The 22,215-nt window shown below is 41.8% G+C and overlaps 1 protein-coding gene across 1 annotated transcript in view; it reads left to right on the top strand.

The window, feature by feature from the left end:
* The window catches only part of bs (blistered), a 328,848-nt gene that overhangs the window by 228,053 nt on the left and 78,580 nt on the right, over positions 1 to 22,215 (top strand). Inside the window, exon 3 of the mRNA XM_067157140.2 lies at positions 21,235 to 21,340. Coding sequence (XP_067013241.2) covers positions 21,235 to 21,340 — 106 coding nt within the window. The remainder of the gene's footprint in view (positions 1 to 21,234; positions 21,341 to 22,215) is intronic.

The following is a 22,215-nucleotide window of genomic DNA, read 5'->3' on the forward strand; positions in this document are numbered from 1 at the left end:
CACTACAAAACAGTCGTATTACCGGAAGCATTGTGTGCGCCAGGAACGGCCACAATTGGAGCATCAGGTATCATAGAGACAGAAAAAATAGAACGTAAAATTCTCATTTGGACCAATACACAGAGATGGCATACGGATGAAAAGACGTATCGAAGAGCTGTACCAGCACACTGACAGATTCACAGACATAATCTGGAAACGCAGACTAACTTTCTATGGGCACATTCAGAGAATGGACAACAGACTTACAAAGAGAATATTTGATGTAGTAAACAGTTCAAGCAAGAAAACAAATTGGCATCATGAAATAGAGGAAGAGTTAAGGAAGGTGGGATCAACAGGCAAACGATAGGAGATAGAAAAGAATTCAGAAACAAAGTTAGGAATACAAAATTTATAGTAAATCAGAAGAAGAAGACAGGAACATTGTGGACAGAACAAAGGAAACAGGAGCAGAGCCAAAGGATGAAGAGATTTTGGGAAGAGAAGAGGAAGAAGGGAAAGAAGTAAAAATTGTGTCATCATGAGATATTCGAGTTCAAACGCTGTCTATAGGGGCAAAAAGATATGAATGAATTAATAATAATAATAATAATAATAATAATAATAATAATAATAATAATAATAATAATAATAATAATAGAAATCTGCAGGTCACTCAGGGCAAAATAAAACGGGCAGAGAAATTCGAATATCTAGGCGGGTGGATAGAACCTAATATATGCCGGACCCAGTGGCTCAGACGGTTAAGGCGCTGGCTTTCTGGGCCTGAGTTGACAGGTTTGATCCTGGCTCAGTGCGATGGTATTTGAGGGTGCTCAAGTACGTCAGCCACGTGTCTGTAGATCTACTGGCGGGACTAAATTCCGGCACCTCAGCGTCTCCGGAAACCATAAATGTCGGTAGTGGGACGTAAAAATATTATTATTATTATTATTATTATTATTATTATTATTATTATTATTCGTTGTGCCCAACTGTGGAGCGCGTTTGAACTTATTTTGCACAATGTTTCTTCTTCTTTTATTCACAATCTCTCTTCATTTTTTCACTGTGCTCCTTTCTGCGTGTTTCTGTCCAGCCTGTATTTTTTCTTGTTGGTTTATCTGCAAATTTATGTTTGTTTACTAAGCTTCTAAATTTTATTCTATCTTGAATTGTTTCGTCCTCAATACCCATTTCTTGTAGATCTTCATGAATTTCTGCTAACCAATTGTTGCGGATTTTCAGGGTTAGAGCTAGATTTAGAATTTTCTCTGTCAGCCTGTTGTTATCCATTCTGTGTAGGTGTCCGTAGAATTTTAGTCGTCTCTTTCTGATGGTATCTGTGATTTTTTTCTGTGTATTGAAAAATATCGTGTGGTTTCTTTTTCATCCAAATTCCATTTTCGAACTTTGGTCCTAGTATTTTTCTGAGAATTTTCCTCTCTTGTTTCTCAATGCTTTTCATTTGTGACCTGCCGCCAATGATCAGTGTTTCAGATTAATAAAGTGCCTCTGGTTTGATGACTGTATTGTAGTGTCGTAATTTTGCATTTTTGATATACATCTTTTGTTGTATCTGTTCCATGTGATTTTGTAAGCACTTTGCAGTTTAGCAGTTCTTTCTTTGTTAGCTTCCTGATTTAACCCTGCTGGCTGAATAATTTCACCTAGATACTTGAATTTGTCTACTTGGGAAACTATTCCACATTTGGTGATTAAATTATTATTATTATTGAACCTAATATTTCTGAAAAAGAGACATTCAGATTAAGAATAAACAAGATGGAAATGGCCTACTACCTCACCAAAGATATCTCTAACAGATAATAAATATCTTTCAAGTCCAAGCTTAGACATACCTGTACGTTAATTCGACCTGAAACGCTATATGCAGGTGAATGCCTCTCGATGAATAAGAACAGTCTGGCAGAACTAGAAGCCAGACAAAGGAAGATTCTAAGGAAGATTTTGGGCCCAGTAAAAAGGCACAATCATGAACTACATGTGCATATGGGAACAAACACTATTAGGAAAATAAGGACTTGTTTCTAATGTCACCTAACACGAATGGGACTGGAAAGATTGCCCACTCGAATCTTTGCCTACCTTCTAAATGAGAAAACTAAAGGGATCTGGTTGACCGAGGTGGAAAAGGATTTACAAGAATTGAGGATCTTACGTGATGACATCTTGCAACGTGACCCTTTAAAGAAGAAACGTGAAGGTGTGCAGAGTTTTCGAACAAGACCTAAAAATGAAAACAGGCAAGAAGTTGACCAAAGAATGGAAGTTCTGGCAGAACTAGAAGCCAAACAAAGGAAGATTCTAACGAAGATTTTGCGGGAGTATTGGGCGAGTGTTAAAGCTCAAGACAGAAATAGCGTGGTCCATATCTGGAGGCCTGCCATTGTAATGAAAACCCCTCAAGCTGGACTTCCATTGAGGACCGTCGTATGTTACTTCTTCGTGTTCCAATCAGTCACTACTGATCTGCATTTAGGACAGTCGCTCAGTTGGCAGATTCCCTATGTGTTGTTTACCTACTCTTTTCTTAAATAACTGCAAAGAAATTGGAAATTTATTGAAAATTGAAAATTGTTCCAATCCCTAACTCCCCTGCCCATAAACAAATATTTATCCCAATTCGTACTCTTGAATTCTTACTTTATCTCCATATTGTGATCTTTTCTACTTCTTAAAACAGCACTCAGACTTATTCCTCTGCTAATGTTGTTCCTGGCCATCATTCCACTGACAGCTGGGAACATACCACTTGGTCGAGGAGCTTTTCTCCTTTCTCCCAATTCTTCCCAGCCCAAACTTCGCAACATTTTCGTAACTACTATTTTGTCGGAAATCACCCAAAACAAATCGAGCTGATCTTCTTTGGATTTTTTTTCCAGTTCTTGAGTCAAGTAATCCTGGTGAGGGTCCCATACACTGGAACCATACTCTAGTTGGTGTCTTACCAGAGACTTGTATGCCCTCTCCTTTACATCCTTACTACAATCCCTAAAAACCTTCATAACCATGTGCAGAGATCTGTACTCTTTATTTACAATCCCATTTATGTGATTAGCCTAATGATGATCTTTCCCACCTAGGTACTTACAGTGATCCTCATAAGAAAATTTTCATCCCATCAAAACTGAGAGGACTTTTCCTATTTTTGAAACTTACAACCTGACTTTAAACCCCGTTAATCATCATACCATTTCCTACTGTCCATCTCATAACATTGTCGAAGTCATTTTGCAGTCGCTCAAAATCTTGTAACTTAATTTATTATTCTACACAGATCATAATCATCTGCAAAAAGCCTTATCTCTGATTCCACTTCTTTGCTCATATTATTGATATATATATATATATAAGAAAACATAAAAGTCCAATAATACTGCCTCGAGGAAGTCCCCTCTTAATAATTACAGGGTCAGATAAAGCTTCATCTACTGCAATTCTCTGAGTTCTGTTATCTAGAAATATAGTCACCTATTCAGTCACTCGTTTGTCTAGTCCAGTCGCACTCATTTTTGCCAGTATTCTCCCATGATATACCCTATGAAATGCCTTAGATAGGTACTTCATACACAATTCTGTATACAATGTAGAATTCTATAGCGAAGCACGTAAACGCCAGCTAATACGATATAAAGGATACGCAACTCATTCTTTGTTCTTCGAAATAATGTAGATAAACATACTGTTGTTGCGGTACATTGCGGTAGGTCAAGCCAAACTACTGTCTAGGTTGCCGGATCGTATATATCGGCTCCTAACTCGGGATAATAAACAATGAAAGCTCCAAGTAACAGCACGTGCAACACATGGCATCGTATCGCGTGGGCAAACCACGAGGTCTTCCGAATGCTGCCTGCAAACACTGCCCTTATTTTACCCCGTCTGTCTGGATCCACTCTGCTGCAGAGATTTATTATTAGAGGAATCAAACTCGTGACCTTTAGTAGGTTGCTCTCGATAAATACTACTTCAGACTGCCCGTTCGAAGTCAGCTCTTCCATTATTACTAGTGAACAAGGAACTATTTAATTTTTGTTCTTCGTGTCCTCTTCCGTAGCGTAAAGGTTGGTAATATTAGCTGTCAACCTAGGAGAGACGGGTTGGATTCCTGGTAATGCCAGAGATTTCAGAATGGCAGGAAGGCTGGTATGCGGTTAAAATGGTACATGCAGCTCGCCACCTAGGGGTGAGGACACGAGGTGACTTTTACTCTACTTTTTTATATTATTATTATTATTATTATTATTATTATTATTATTATTATTTCCGGCTCCATGGCTAAATGGTTAGCGTGCTGGCCTTTGGTCACAGGGGTCCCGGGTTCGATTCCCGGCAGGGTCGGGAATTTTTACCTTAATTGGTTAATTTCGCTGGCACGGGGGCTGGGTGTATGTGTCGTATTCATCATTTCATCGTCATCACGACGCGCAGGTCACCTACGGGTGTCAAATAAAAAAGGACCTGCATCTAGCGAGCCGAACATGTCCTCGGACACTCCCGGCACTGAAAAAGCAATACGCCATTTCATTTCATTATTATTATTATTATTATTATGATTATTATTATGACCGCGCGAGTTGGCCTTGCGGTTACGGCCGCGCAGTTTTGAGCTTGCATTCGGGAGAAAGTGGGTTAGTACTCTTTTGTCGGATTTCTGTGGTTTCCCATTTTAACACCAGGCAAATGCTGCGGCTGTAACTTAAGGCCACGGCCGCTTCCTTCTCACTCCTAGCTCCCAACGTCGACATAAGACCTATCTGCGCCGGTGCGACTTAAAGCAAAATTGAAAAAAAAAAATCTTCTTCTACTTTTCCTCCTCGTTATTATGATTATTATTATTCTCTTCTTTGTTCGTTATTGCCATTCAAAGAGCGTGTTTGAACTTGTTCGTTGAGCTGATGGTTTTCGCCTTCTTATCCTCCCAAAATCTCTTCATGAATGTACTGTGTTGCATCGTGCGTTCAGTGGACCATTTCCTACCAGTTTTCTTTTTAGACTTCTCCACGAATTTCTGCTTGGTAAAAGCTCCGCGATCTTCTATGATGACGCCCGTGATACTCATTTCTTGGAGGTCGGCCTTAATTTCTCCTAGCCAGTTTATTCTGACCTCCTTTGAATTGATTAGTCTGTCGCTGTCTGTTCTATAGACATGGCCGTAGAATTTCAGGCGTCTCTTTCGTACATCAGTGAACCTGTCAGCTAATGAGTAGAGGTCCGCTGTTCTCTTAACCCACATTTCATTTTCTCTCGTGGGACCATAAATTTTCTTGTGAATTTTCCTGTCTTGCTTTTCAATTTCTATAATTTTAGAGTGACCTCCAAGGGATATGGTTTCTGGGGCGTATAAAGCTTCCGACAGAACAACTGTCTTTACAGTCGTGTCGTACTTTTGCATTACGCGATATGACTCTCTTGTTGTTGTAATTCCACGTTAGTCTGTACGCCTTATAGCGTTATATTATTATTATTATTATTATTATTATTATTATTATTATTATTATTAGCGAGTGGAGTGGCCGCCCATGTTAACTCGCTACGGCTGTGAACGCAAGCTCTGCATTCGCGAAACGAGTGGTTTCGAACCACACCGTTGGCTGTCCTGAGATTAGTTTTCGGTGTTTTCCCATCCATTTTCCCCTCGTGGCAAATGCCGGGACAGTTTCTATTCCTAGACCAGAGCCGATTCCTTGGACCACCAGTTTCATTCATTTTTTATCTCCATTAGCACCTCCACTGAAGTTTGGGATAGGAATGGAATCTGGCAGTAAAAAATATGCCCTAAATTTTTATCTCACCTCATCCGCGAACCTGTATGAGGAAGTGGGATTAAAGGGTGGTAGACATTATTGTCCGGCTGCTTGGTCTTCTGTTCAGAGGGTCCTGGGTCTGATTTCAGGCCGGGCCGGAGATATTTACCTCTATGCATTTAATTCCCCGGTCTAGAAAGCGAAGAATAACGGCCGAGAGGGTTCGTCGTGCTGACCACACGACACCTCGTAATCTGCAGGCCTTCGGGCTGAGCAGCGGTCGCTTGGTAGGCCAAGGCCCTTCAAGGGCTGTAGTGCCATGGGGTTTGGTTTGGTTTGGCATTTAATTCCTCTGGCTCGGGGACTGAGTATTTGTGCTCTTCTTAATACGTACCACTTTATCTACAGGCAAGGTATCACGGTAGATGTTTTATTCCCAGCTAAGAATTTTCAGGTGGAATGTGGCAACCATGTTCGCACTAGTTTAGCATCTTAGGTTTTCCTCTTATTCTAGGTGACACAGAAGTACCAACTTTAAAAGAAAATGTCAACCAGGTGAAGACGAGACTCCTGTTTGAATTATATAGATTTTTGATTCCAAGTCCCGAATTTTCAGGTTAATTATGGCAACCCTGTTCAGTCTTGTTTCATTTCATAGTTTCCTTACCTCTTCCCTCCGGTAGCCCTCATTTTGAGGTTTCATTTGGTATTAATACGCTATCCTTAGAATTTCGACGCCTGCCCCGCCCGTTTCCCATTGGAATTTACGCCTGTCCTATTACACAATTCCTACGAAAATACCGGTGTAAACGAAACTGCTAGGCAACAATTTGAAAGAACAAGGTTAGTATCCAGGTAAACTGTCCTCAGGAGCAGCGTAAGCGGTTAAAATTAGAACCTCTCGATATGGATCTCAGATAACGTCAAGGGCACACGCTGCTATTTATACATTTCATTGTTAATTCTCAACACTGACAGGTAATAATTATTTTCCCACAAATTTATCTGTGGCCGATCGTACATTAGTGAGATTAAGTAGCCTATATACCTACGGGGGAGTTTATTATAAATATAATTGATTGACACCTGCGGCAAGCCAGTCATTATTGTCATAAAGCCCGGGAAAGTGCTGTAATAAAAACTATTTTCTCATTGATGCATACCAAGTTGTTGTTCCGGTCTCTGATTGGACTTGTCACATCGCGCCCTCTGGGCACAGCTCATTAACAGTAGAGGATGTGTTTGTGGCATGCCCCCGGTTTTGTAATACCCTACACGTCTTCTGAATACGATGAAAGTGAGAGCATTCTAATGGAATTGTAAGATCCCCTGTTACGCTGTTTTGTGTAGAACTTCCATGTACGGTAGGGTGCTTCTTTACCCCTTAATCTTCGCTTCGTTTGGTACATCCAGAATATTCTCCTCATTGGCCATTAAGGATATTGAAAAAGTGGAAATTAAAAGCTTCCACTGTCCATAAAATGTCGACCCTAATCTTTTTTCGCGCAGCTGTGAGCTTGCATGCGGGAGATAGTGAGTTCTAAAGTGGTGGTGATTATTGTTTTAAGAGGAAGTACAACTAGGCAACCATCCTCTATATAACACTATTCAGAGAGAAAAAATGGAAGGTATCCGACACTTCGAAAAATGAAGGTATCGTCCAGAGGAAGACAAGGGCCACGAAGGGCGTGAAAATGATAGACTCCCTAGGTCTCGAGTGCTCTAATACCGTCGGAGTCGGAAAAGAACAAGTGTTGACCAAGGGAGGTCGGATAGTATAGATGAAAGTGAGGAGCCTGGCACTCAAGTGTAAGCAATGCTAGGACTCAGCGAAGTGCTCAGTGATTGCCAACCCACGCTCCCAAGAAAATCCCAATGTCGGCAGCCCTGAAGATGGTTTTCCGTTGTATCCCATTTTTCAAGCCAGGCAAATGCTGGGACTGGACCTTAATTAAGGCCACGGTCGCTTCCTTCCCACTCCTAGCTCTTTCCAATCCCATCGTCGCCGTAGGAGCTATCTGTGTCGGTGCGACTTTAAACGAAGTTTTCTTTCTTTCTTTCTTTCTTTCTTTCTTTCTTTCTTTCTTCTCGTTCCCAGTTCTACGACCGAATGACCTTCCTAAACGAACCCTGTGTGGAGGGATGTAGTGGCTACTGATGTTTCTCTAATGGTCGGTAGTGTGGTGTGTTGAATATAGATGAAGAGAAGTGTGTTAAGTGAAACACCAATACCCTGTCCCCGGAGCCATACATTTAAATAACCCGGCTGAGAATCGAACCCAAGGCCTACTGAACCGAAGACCAGTACTCTGGCCAGGCTAACGTTGGCCCTATAATAATAATAATAATAATAATAATAATAATAATAATAATAATAATAATAATAATAATAATAATAATAATAAGACGAAGCAGAGGAAGATTTTTTTTCTGATTTCTAATTTTCACACTCGGGATATGCTGAGGCTGTACCATAATAAAGGCCACGGCCCCTTCCTTCATAATCCTGCTAGGTCATTCCGTTCGTTGCGTTGCCAAAAATAACTTTCGATGCATCAGTGTAAATTTAAGCCACTAGGAAAGAGTTATGCTACCGTTCCCAAGCACTTTGATTTGACGCCGTCTTGCTTGTCAGCTTTGACGTTCCGTTTTCATAATGTTATTGGCTTTACGTCCCACTAACTACTTTTACGGTTTTCGGGGACGCCGAGTTGCGGGAATTTAGTCCCGCAGGAGTTCTTTTACGTGTCAGTAAATTTACCGTCACGAGGCTGGCGTATTTGAGCACCTTCAAATACCAGCAGACTGAGCCAGGATCGAAACTGCCAAGCTGGGGTCAAAAGGCCAGCGCCTTAACCGTCTGAGCCACTCAGCCTGGCACGTTCCGTTTTACTCTGTCGGATAGCAGAGAGACTGACTTCTTTTGGGTGTCCTATAGCGGAGATTTAATATTGTCGGTTGAACACCAAGTGTGTCGCTACATGTCGGTGGAGTGTCGAATGGACATTTTTTCCGCTTTTAAAAATTCAGAGTACTCCTGTTGGCTTTGAACCCGCGATCTTGGGGTCCTGAGGCTGACGCTACCACTGATAAGCAGAGAGGTAGAGCGGTTTGCTGTACATCCGCCTGCCTTCGCTGCCGGGAATTAAACTGGGTTTTGATGTAGGCTGAAGTAACCCCACGACCGTGTGCATCTCTAGAAGTCGAAATTCTGTTTCTAAATTTTTCGACTTCCTTACGGGAATCAAACCGATGCTCTCACGGGTGAATCGAGCATACTTTCACCTCCTTGGTTATAGTTTTGCGCTAACCGGTTTAGAAAGTTCAAACCGTTCTCACTTTTGACACCTCACTTGTGAAGATGCTTCAATCATCATAATCATACACCACTGATTCCCTATCAATTGCTAAGAATTTGGAAATGTATTGAACATCTCCCTTCCTAGAAACTAATATTTGCCAAAATTTGTCCTCTTGAATTCTAACTTTATCTTCATATTTTGACCTTTCCTACTTTTGAAAACAGCACTCAAACGTTTTCGTCTACTAATGTCGTTCCATGACAGCTCGGAACATAGCCCTTAGTCGAGCAGCTCGTCTCCTTTCTCCCATGTCTTCCCAACCTAAACCTTACAATATTTTCGTAACTCTACTCTTTTGGTTGGTTGTGAGAGACGGAGAAGGGATCTGTATTATATAAATAATAAACCTATACGTTTGACAACGTATTTGGCTAACAATTATTGTAAAATAAAATAATAAATAACGTAATTATTTTATTTACTAAAATTCAGGAAGTCGTGATTTTTAAGAGATTATTTAGCCTCTTACTTTTGTTAAACAAATTACACGTGAACTTATTTTGTGTGGTTTTAATCAGCTTTAAATCCAACATTTTAAGTCGAGTTGAAACCTGGCTTGATGTCGAAGGAGGAGGTTCTTGCTTCATCGCTGCATTCCTGTTTACTTTCGTCGTCTTGTATTCCGAGGCATCTCTCTGGCCTTCCTCAGCCGAAACTTCGTCGAAGAGATGCCAAATTCGAAAAGCTTCGTTTTCGTTCACCCTCTCTGAAAATACGAAAACAAATATTGGCCTATTGTAAGACACCAAATCAAAATAGATACATAGATAGATACACTGGCGGAAAATGATATCCCAACACCCAGAAGACATTAGTTTAGAGTAGGGAAATTAAGCTAAGCAGTTGTCTAGGTAACATCATATTGATTTTATTCAAGTCAAAGTCACAGGCTCAAGTATGAAGGAGAAGACATGTGACATGGTGGTACATTGATGATCGTTGTAGTCGCCACGATTTTGAATGTGAGCGAGCAAACGTGCGTGCATTGTGTAGAAGAGGTGCCGAATGTAATTATGTGGAATGGAGTTCCACGCCTGTTACACTCAGTCAGATCGGCAACGGTTACAGTTGGTATTGGATGACGCTTGATTTGTCGTTCCATAATGGCCCGTACGTGCTCAATGGGCGAAAGGTCTGATGATTTCGCAGGCCAAGGAAAATGGTCGTTACTCTGTATAGCATGTTCTGTAACAGTAGCGGTATGAGGTCGAGCGTTAACCTGTTGGTAAACACCCCCTTGAATACTGAGAATGAATGGCAGCACAATTGGCTCAATCCCCCGTCTGATGGATAAATCCGCTGTCAAGTTTCTTGTGATAACTACGAGAGTGCTCCTGCCGTCAAAGGGAATTGCCTCTTGGTGTAGATCCAGTGTGTCGGCGCCGCAGACAGTTTGGTTCCAACCGCGTACCTGGCCTCCTCTTTACCAACCTACGGCCATCACTGTCACCAGGATAGATCTCCACTCCGCCCTCCAATGAGCTCTAACTTCGTCACCACTGAAGTCGCAGATGGCAGTGATTCGGGGTTGTGGCATGAAAGTTACAGAACGCTGGCTCGGAGCTGTCCCCCAAGGAAGCGATTTGTTACAGTTTGCTGTGTCACTCTGATGCCAACTGAAACTCTAACAGCTGTTGCAGATGGAGTATAATCCACCACAGCCATGCCATATCGTGGAAAGATTACCCACTTTCTCTTAGCCCTGTTACACCGCCTCGTTGAAACTCCTAAGTTGTTGATACTGCCTTCTTCATCTCCTTAAGGGCGTGTATGAGGTATAGGCTATGCCTAATTCTGGCGATCCCGAAATGGGGGAAAGGAGCTATTCTATTCTACAACGCCTAAGATAGTCACTGACGTGCGGTAGGAAGTGACATGGTTATTTAGTATAAAAAGAAGCACGTAACTCTCTTGGGCAAATTCAAATGTATAAGGTGTGTACGTTTATAACGGAAGTCAAAAATATAGGAAAATGGTTACAGTTCGAATAGAGCCCGAATATTTAGGCACTAATGGGTTAGAATGCAAACTGATTTGTCGAGTAGGAACTGTCATCTAGTCCGCTCTGCCGTAATGTAACCAGAGCAACATAACTTAAAGGGGTTCTAGTAGACCGAGCCCCTAATTTTGATGCAAACCTCACAGCAGACCTGTTGTCTTGGGTAGAATAGACTTCCACTCTTCTGTAATGTAACAAGAGCAACATAACTTACAGGGGTTCTAGTAGACCGAGCCCCTAATTTTGATGCAAACCTCACAGCAGACCTGTTCTCCTGGTCAGAATAGACTTCCACTCTTCCGTATTGTAACGAGAGCAACATAACTTACCGGAGGTCTAGTAGACCGAGCCCCTGATTTTGATGCAAACCTCACAGCAGAACTGTTCTCCTGGTCAGAATAGACTTCCACTCTTCCGTATTGTAACGAGAGCAACATAACTTACCGGAGGTCTAGTAGACCGAGCCCCTAATTTTGATGCAAACCTCACAGCAGAACTGTTCTCCTAGTCAGAATAGACTTCCACTCTTCCGTATTGTAACGAGAGCAACATAACTTACCGGAGGTCTAGTAGACTGAGCCCCTAATTTTGATGCAAACCTCACAGCAGACCTGTTCTCCTGGTCAGAATAGACTTCCAATCTTCCGTATTGTAACGAGAGCAACATAACTTACCGGAGGTCTAGTAGACTGAGCCCCTAATTTTGATGCAAACCTCACAGCAGACCTGTTCTCCTGGTCAGAATAGACTTCCACTCTTCCGTATTGTAACGAGAGCAACATAACTTACCGGAGGTCTAGTAGACCGAGCCCCTAATTTTGATGCAAACCTCACAGCAGAACTGTTGTCCGGGGTGAATATACTGTACTTGTTATTCCCTTCAGTGAGTTAGCATTCCAAGCTACAGTATAGGTTAAATGCCTGAACATTCGGGTTCTACTTACTTAATAACACATATTTTAAAACTAATATCGGTGTAAACAGTTCGCCGCTTTTACCACCCAGAACAGCACACGCGCGGAATCTGCGATCTCAAGTCAAATAAAATCTAGTCCGACGTGTTCAATCGATCATTTCCTTCATCACACTGAACGACGTGCTGAAGTGACTTCTCCGAGGCTATGGAAATAGTTACGAATAGAGGATTGTGAAAGCATTTAGTAAATTCACAGAAGGTTGCCGACTGAACGCTGAAAGGTTCTGTAATCAAGATGTATGTGTGTTGTCAACGATACAGAAGTATTAAGACACTAATATTTTTCATACATTCTTATACAGCACAGTCTCGATTATCCGAGTTAATGTGAAACAAGACTACCTCGGATAAGCAAAAACTCGCATAAAACGGATGTTTACTGAAACACTGTGTTTTGATTAGAAGTTAAACTCTTTACTGATTGGACCAAGTAGAATGAACAGATCATGATATGAATTCTCACATTCTCATTTCCACTCATCGACATAGCGATTACAACACTACTGGAAAATCAAGCGGCTACGACCAGCTGATATTTAAAATAAGTGAACTCATTTAGGTATTTCACAGTCATACAGCATAACCATTGTATATATAAAGATCACAGCACGACCAAGAACGCAATTTCCCGTGGTTTCCCATTTTCACACCAATCACCCTGAGCCGAGAAAATGTCACCGAACGAAATTGATAATAACTTTTCTTTCTGAAAACATGAAATTCTGAAATTTATACACTGCCTAGCCCATTGTGTATTGTGTTGCAATTTGGTCTCGATTTGATAACTAGTATTAAAGAAACGATGTCTTAAATTTGATGCATTATTGGAACACATTTAGAAACGGGGACATATTTTTTTTTTTGCGTTCAATCTTCTATAGAAAAAACATAAATTACAAAGTCGAAACCTACATGTCCTAACGTGAAGTGAAGCAAGAGGAAAATTATGTTACTACACTAGAATCCCGTTAATCCGAAAGTCCGGTTAATCCGAATCCGAACTGAAATATTCCATTTTTTAAAAATCTGCTTATTGAAATGAAAGAACATATTATAGAATGAAGATTTACTTGCATTTTATTAGTATTGTTTTACTAGAATAACCTAATGTAAACATAATTACACATCATAAACCATCAATTACTGGCCGCTTATCATTACAAAGTCTGTTAGTTTCTTTTGCCGTAGTGATTGGAACCTGCTGTAAGTAGATTTACTGGCAGGTAAAAGAAATCCTGCGGGAGAAAATCCCGGCACCTAGGCGTCTCCGGACACAGTATAAGTAGTTAGCGGGACGTAAAAACAATAACATTAGCCTATTAGTAGAAAATATCTTCCGGTTAATCCGAAAATTTCGTAATCCGAACAGAATCCGGTCCCAATTAGTACTGATTAACGAGACTCTACTGTATTTTATTTTCTGTAGGTCTATTGGTTACTTCATAAACAACCCCCAAACTAGAGTGCACTTAATATTTTGGTCGACAGTAGGTTCTATAAAGCATCCCCTTTTCCTGTATAATTTTTGAATTTTTTTTTTGCTAGGGGCTTTACGTCGCACCGACACAGATAGGTCTTATGGCGACGATGGGATAGGAAAGGCCTAGGTACAGCCCCAGCATTTGCCTGGTGTGAAAATGGGAAACCACGGAAAACCATTTTCAGGGCTGCCGATAGTGGGATTCGAACCTACTATCTCCCGGATGCAAGCTCACAGCCGCGCGCCTCTACGCGCACGGCCAACTCGCCCGGTAATCTTTTAACTCTGAAAACCCCTATATAACGGTTTAAAATTCCTGGTTGTTACAATTTTAGAAAGAAGTCAAGAGACCTCACCATTGCTGATTGTTGTGAGCTTCGGATCGAACCACTAAAAAAACGGAGACACATGCAACTGCGAGTCCACACGTGTAGTGAAGTGACACGCTCCATCAAACGACACCGCGTTATTTGCTTATGACAGGAGATTCCTAGCTATATTTTTTAAATGCCGGAGCTACATCTTACTTAGTCTGTGAAATACATCAGGTAGAGAGGCCCACGTAAGGAAGAAAAGTAGCAGCGTCATGAAAGAAACTGGAGTAGTGTACGTTGTCCTTCCAGCGCTCCACGTGCGGCTCCAATAGAGTATTGGCGCTTGCGTTTTGCTGCTGAAGCACTTCACAGCAGATCCCTCGGCGTGAGAGGCTCTTCACTTCGCTCGGTTAGCGAAAAACTGGTCGCGTGACTGACAACCGGGACTCTATCTCTCATTATAGACAACTTGCTTCTTCATGGATACCGACTTCGAAACCAGTTAGGACGTTCTTTCAGAAAATGCCAACTTTTGGTTAAATAAATAGACAGGCGCTCTGTTGAAGCCACGGCCGGAGCTCAGGTGCGCCAGCCCCGTGTCGGTAGATTTACCGGCACTCTTACGTCTCCAAAAAGCGTAGAAATAGGTATAGGGAGATAAAAATATATACCGTATTTACGGGAATAATCACCGCGCCCTAACTTTAGGAAGGCTGGTTTTGAAAAAAAAAATACCAACATTGACTCAAATAAAACCCGCACCCCGATTTCGTGCCTCAAATTTTTTAAAAAATGTGCGGGTATTATTCGCGTAAATACGGTATTTTACAACGTTATGCCCATCTATGGAGCGTGATAGAACTTATTTAACTTATGTTTATTATTTCTTCTCCAAAAATCTCATCTGGGCACTGAAATCTTTTCCTCCCTTCGGTCCATTATTTATTGGTCCTGGTATTCATTTTCTCAGCAAAATGATGGTTATTGACTGATTTTTTGAATTGAAGTCGATCTTGAAAACCTCCCAGTGGGATGCCAATTTCCTGAAGGTCTTTTTCTATTTCACTAAACCATTTTTTTTTTTTTACTTTCATTGAGAGAGCGAGGTTGAGAATCCTTTTGGCGAGCCTATCATTGTCCATTCTGAGAATATGGCCATATAATTTGAATAGACTTTATCTGATGGTGTCGGAGATCTTTTTTAGACTGCTGAGAAAGCCCCGCGAGACTTCCGGTTCATCCAGATTCCCTGTGAGGAGACTGGATCAGAGATTTTTCTCAATATTTTCTTCTCTGCCCCTAAACTGAGTTGTAATGTCTTATTTTTGCGTTCCTGGGTATTGATTTTTTTCGTTATATATGTTCAAGGTGAGTTTATAGGTCTTCCACTCCTTATTTGCCTCGCGATTCCAGCCTGATGGCAAAATTACTTCTCCGAAATACTTGAACTCATTCACTTAATTTAGAGGTTTCCCACCCAGATAACGAGCGGATCCTTCCATGTACTGAGATTTTTCATACGATTGAGATCACTGTTAGCTGCAATTGCATGAAGATTTCAAAGGGCCTGAACTGCTTCTTGTACGTGCTGGGTGGATTTAGTAGCTCAGTAGTTGCTGCTGCCGGTCCCAAGTCTGGAGAAGAGAGGAGGGTTGGCTTAAATCCGTAAAATAACAGCCAGATAACATCTTGATTACAATCAGTATCTTCAACTTATCAGAATGATGTTTTTGAAACAGTTATTATTATTATTAACCAAATACCAGGAGGAACGTCTCCTTCCTGGCCTTTCCCCAAATTTATTGTTGTCGGCACTTAATGAGAACTTGGTCCTGTTTTACAGCCTGTTGCCCTTCCTGACGCAAACTTTATGTGGAGGGATGAGCTCACCATTGCGTGTTTCTGTGGCGTCTTGTGCGAAGATGAAGAGAAGTGTCTTAAGGCAGACATGACCACCCATTCTCCGAGCCAGAAGAATCAGGCATACTGAGTTACAATGCTCGACCCGGCCGAGAAACGAACCCAGGACCGTCTAATTCAAAGACCTGTGTGCTGACCATTCAGCCAAGGAGTTGCAAACGCTTCGTTTATAAAACCGCAAGAACAAACTACTCTTTTCTTTTACGTACGTAAATATTATTTTCATTCCGTTCTATGACGTCATTGCCTTCATTCCGTATTCAAACTAGTACGGAAAATGACACTGTACAGTACTGTTTTATTAGAAATAATCTCTGGTTGGTTGAACTGCGGCAAGAATGGCGTCTCTGTAATCCTAGTCCAAGTAATCTGTCGCCAGCACTGATGTATAAGTTAATCAATTTTTGAGAGACAAATGTGGCAAATATCACAGTATATCATGAACTCCGCATTACCTTCATTAATTCATGATCGGTGGGTCGTGTTTACGACCCTGGTAGCTCAGGGGACTGTTCACTGCTCCACATAAGAGACATTTTAATGTTTTATTACCACGCAACTCCATATACACATCTCGCATATACGCATCTCCATACCTTATATCCCAGCTTGCACGGTTGCTAGGCAACATTGCCTGGCCATCCATCCATACCTTATATCGCAGCCTGCACGGTTGCTAGGCAACATTGCCTGGCCATCCATCCATACCTTATATCGCAGCCTGCACGGTTGCTAGGCAACATTGCCTGGCCATCCATCCATACCTTACATCACAGCCTGCACGGTTGCTAGGCAATATACCTTACATCACAGCCTGCACGGTTGCTAGGCAACACTGCATGAGTGACATACGGATAATTTGCATGGCGACCGTCAAAATTATGTATAATGAAATGAAAATCTTCAGCGTGTTCCCAGTCGTTCAAGCGGATCAGGAGTGGAATCCTTGAATGAAACCCCATCTAGCAGCGAGGATAGGAATTGTGCCAGCTGCCGAAGCCTGTCTGCGGCAATGATTAATGACTGACAGATGGAATTAAATTGTATCGGAGAGTGTTGTTGGAAGGAAAGTTGACAGGGAAAACAGGAGTACCCGGAGGGAAAACCTGTCCCGCCACTCGTTTGTCCAGCACAAATCTCGCATGGAGTGACCGGGTTTTGAACCACGGAACCCAGCGGTGAGAAGTATTTAATTGAAAATACGTAGATAGACGAAAGAATGGAATAAATTATTGCAAACATGAGCCACTAAAATCCAGTACGGGTAGCTGCTCTAAAATTTGAAAAACCACAACATTTCAGCCTACTAATTAATTAAATGTTACAATATTCATTATTTTAGTGCAGCTATAGATAATTTTGTACAATTTTGAGAGGATCGCAGTTGACATATTTTTCAGAATATTAGTAGGGAGTTGAAACCGTTTGAATGCGCGCGCCCCAAACAACATACCAATAACTTTTCAGTTATTCATTTGCCGGGCTGAGTCGCTGGCCTCCTGGCACCAAAATGGGCTGTGAATTTGTTTACCTTGCACAGTTACCATACGTCTATCGTCCCCAGTCTGAAGATGCTTTTACAATAATTTTAAAATTCTCTCTGTCTGTAGGACTGTTGCGTAATGTAATTATTTCCTCGTAAATTATAGACTATCATTACGCTGCAGTCATGGTGTTTCTATATTTCTCACTAAGCCATTAACATCTAATCTGTGGAAGGAATTCTAATAGAACTATAAAAAAAGGGATATATACACGCAACGCTAACAAAATCGGTTACCTTCGATGTTAAACGTGATGCAGTGTTTATTCAAGGTGTGTATGCATTTATGTCGTGTGAGCTGCCATGGCGTGAAGGGTCGCTGGGAAAATTGAAGCTGTCGTGATTATTGTTTTAACAAGAAGTACAACTCAGCAACCTCCCTCCATTATCACTAATCAGAAAGAAAATTGGAAGAAGCCACTTTACCCTTTACGAAAATCAAATGATCATAAATATATCTCTCGGTCATGGTCATCCATCCATACTTTACATCACAGCCTGCACGGTTGCTAGGTAACATTGTTTAGCCATCCATCCATACTTTACATCACAGCCTGCACGGTTGCTAGGTAACATTGTCTAGCTACCCATCCATACTTTACATCACAGCCTGCACGGTTGCTAGGTAACATTGTCTAGCCATCCATCCATACTTTACATCACAGCCTGCTCGGTTGCTAGGTAACATTGTCTGGTCATCCATCCATACTTTACATCACAGCCTGCACGGTTGCTAGGTAACATTGTCTAGCCATCCATCCATCCATACTTTACATCATAGCCTGCTCGGTTGCTAGATAACATTGTCTGGCCATCCATCCATACTATACATCACAGCCTGCTCGGTTGCTAGGTAACATTGCCTGGCCATCCATCCATACTATACATCACAGCCTGCACGGTTGCTAGGCAACATTGTCTGGCCAGCCATCCATCCATACCTTACATTACAGCCTGTACGGTTGCTAGGCAACATTGTCTGGCTATCCTTCCATACTTTACATCACAGCCTGCACGGTTGCTACGTAACATTGTCTGGCCATCCATCCTTACCTTACATTATAGCCTGCACAGTTGCTGGGCAACATTGTTTGTCCATCCATCCATACCTTACATCACAGCCTGCACGGTTGCTAGGCAACATTGTCTGGCCATCCATCCATACCTTACATCACAGCCTGCACGGTTGCTAGGTAACATTGTCTGGCCATCCATCCATACTATACTCACAGCCTGCACTGTTGCTAGGTAACATTGTCTGGCCATCCATCCATACCTGACATTACAGCCTGCACGGTTGCTAGGCAACATTGTCTGGCCATCCATCCATACCTTATATCAGAGCCTGCACGGTTGCTAGGCAACATTGCCTGGCCATCCATCCATACCTTACATCACAGCCTGCACGGTTGCTAGACAACATTGCCTGGCCATCCATCCATCCCTTACGTCACAGCCTGCACGGTTGCTAGGCAATGTTGTCTGGCCATCCATCTATACCTTACATCATAGCCTGCACGGTTGCTATGGTTACACTCCCGTCACACATTTTATGTCGTCACGTAATACAAATTTTCGGATGACCCCCAGCCATAAGACATATTTATGTCAATAATAATAATAATAATAATAATAATAATAATAATAATAATAAAAAATCCCACCCCTTTTCTCCAGCTTCAGTTTGGAGCCCTCAGGGATGCTGATGATTTATTTTCTTTCCGACTTACGCACGTAGAAATTAAAGCAGCGCGTACACTTCAAGAGTTGAATTCGAATTCCCAAGGAGTAGCAAGGTAGCAGTAAATATCTACATCATTACAGATAATTACTAGTTTGTTGATTAGATTTGTGAGCCTTCTTTCATTGCCAGCCGCCAGCGAAGTCAATTTACCGCCGCGTTACGATGACGGATTGTATGAAATTTTAATACAAGTATTTGTGTGATAATTATATGCAGCACAGCGTGGCCAATATGCAAAGTTTTCCGGGAAAAGTTAACATTGGAGAGGGATTCAAAGTTATATCTAATTTCTGAGACGTTGATCAGGAGGAGGGAATTCTTTTTAGTTAAATCTGTTTTAGCTGTTTTCATTCCAGGTACCTCACCATATAATTAAGTCAAAACTCACAGTTGAAAGTGTAAAATTCTTGATACTTGAAGATCACTTCTGGATAAGTATGTAACCAATAAATCAATATTTCAGGAAGGAAAATTATTTTGGGGGTTTATTTCATGGTATACAGTACCTGAAGCAATTGCTTATGTGAGCTTACGAATGAGCTCTTCTATTGGAAATAATGTTTCGCTGTTGTAACTTACGATTTTAAAAATAATGTGATACAATGGAAAATAATCTCCAAGTAGGTCTTATATTTGTACAGTCTGGTCCAAAAGAATATCCGCCAACTTCCTTGGAAATATATCACTTTCTTTCAATATGATCTAGAAATGCAAAATACTTCCGTATATTAATTGAATACCGTCTCTGTAGTGTAGAAGCCCGGGTTCGATTCCGGCTCTGCCACGGAATTTGAAAAGTGGTACGAGGGCTGGAACGGGGTTCACTCAGCCTTGGGAGGTCAATTGAGCAGAGGTGGGTTCGATTCTCATTCCAGCCATCCTCGAAGTGGTTTTCTGTTGTTTACCGCATTTCCTCCAGGGAAATGCGGGGATGGTACCTAACTTCTAACTTGAGGCGACGGCCGTTTCCTGCCCTCTTCCTTGTCTATGCGTTCCGCTCTTGCCCCTATTCAGCATAGCAGGTGAGGCCACCTGGGCGAGGTACTGGTCCTTCTCACCATTTTATTCCCCGACCCAAAGTCTCACGCTCCAGGACCCTGCTCTTGAGGCGGTAGAGGTGGGATCCCTCGCTGAGTTCGAGGGGAAAATCAAACCCTGGAGGGTAAACGGAGAGAGAGAGAGAGAGAGAGAGAGAGAGAGATTAAAAAATCTACTATTTGAAACAATCACAGTTATCCGAGAAGTTATAAAATTTGTATACTTTCACACAATTCTTGTTACTGGAGAACAACAGTTAGGAAACTATTTACGAACAGATTAAGGGATATCTTGTGGTATAACGTGCACGACGAGGGCATACGCAACTTCTAGTGACCAAACACCGCACTCGTTCCAAAGCCGTCAGTTTGAATCTGTCTGTTAATCTTTAAAGCTAGAAAGATGCTACGTCATCCAGCAAAGGTTCCTAGTATAAACCGGGTCAGGAATGGAATGAATGAAGCCCTATCTAGCGGCGAGGATAGGAATTGTGCCGGCTGCCAAAGCCTGTCGCATTCCTCTGGGGCAATGATTAATGAATGGCAGATGAAATTAAATGATAGTGGAGAGTGTTGCTGGAATGAAAGATGACAGGGAAAACCGGAGTGCCCGGAGAAAAACCTGTCCCACCTCCGCTTTGTCCAGCACAAATCTCACATGGAGTGACCGGTATTTGAAACACGGAACCCAACGGTGAGAGGCTATTATTATTATTATTATTATTATTATTATTATTATTATTATTATTGGTATGTCAAGATAATTACATTCTTCTTCTTATTATTATTAAGAATGGTTTTTCATGCCACGTTTCTGTGTTGTATATTGTTACTTGCTAACGAACACTGTATGTTCAGTGCTCTGTGTTACACTTTTTATCGAGGACTTGCAATCCAGAAATATTCCCTTGTCGTTACCCTGTTTTATATCCTTAAATAGACATACGATTGTGGAATTGTTAATGTTATTCTGTTAGCGTTCCCGAGTTCCAGCCACAGTGTCTAGCTGCGTATTATTGTGAACTCATTAATTGCCCAGGTGTGTGTGTGTGTGTATAACAGGTCAACTCGTCCTGACAAATTTGGTGTGTGTTGTGTGCTTGCAGGAAGAAGGCGGTGGAGTGTCTCCGCGATCCGAGATGGGAGCGGGAGACAGCGGGGAGTCGAGCGCGAACGAGTCGCCACCGCCCGCTGATGTGGACGATCCCAGAGGTGAGAGAAAGCCTTATACAGTATGTTGCTTCTCCTTGCCAGACTGTCTGGCTCGCTTGCTCGCGCGGTACGCATGTGTACGGCTTTCTGGACGCTTCCCTCGCAGCCACTGGATGATCTCCTATCTGTATTTTTATTTAATTAATTTATTTATTTATGTTACTAATAATTAGACTCCGGATTTGGTTATTAAGACGAGCCATCTAGCCCGTTGTGTAGCAAGTGTAGCATACATTCTAGGGGTTCTGATGGGCGTACCCCTAAAGGTTATGCAAGACTCATAACTAGCGACCGGATCTACTTGCAGTGTTGGTAGGTCTACAAATAAAAAAATCGGTAGATTATACGTACCTAAAAATGTCGAGAGTTTTAGTGAACATTTCGGTAGTTTCTCGAGCACAACATGTTATAAGGTAACTAAATTAAAGAACGCATTAGTCATTTGAAGTTATTATGAGAGAAATATACAGTTTCACTCACCCGCACTCTCTGGTCACTATTCTTCTTCTCCCCAATCTTCCTGTAGATGTTAGTACCCATTATATGAGGAACACCATGGAGTGTACCGGCGCCCGTGATTAGTACATCTAGGTGAGGAATACCATGGGTTTGCGTTGCCTATGAGTGGCGCCAACATGTGAGAAACACCATAGGTCTGCATTACCTGTGCGACGTACAATACTTGTGAGTAGAACCATAATGTGTGGAATACCGTGTGTCTACTCCACTTTTGATTACTACCGCAATATGACAAATACCAAGGTTCTACTTTACTAGCGATAAGTACCATTATGAGGGGCCGTTGACCTGGATTTTGGACCCTTTAGACAACGAGCATCCTCGATTCAGGATTGTGCAGTCCCTTGGTCAGTAAT

Source organism: Anabrus simplex, chromosome 13 (genome assembly GCF_040414725.1).
Source record: "Anabrus simplex isolate iqAnaSimp1 chromosome 13, ASM4041472v1, whole genome shotgun sequence".
Lineage (NCBI taxonomy): Eukaryota > Metazoa > Arthropoda > Insecta > Orthoptera > Tettigoniidae > Anabrus > Anabrus simplex.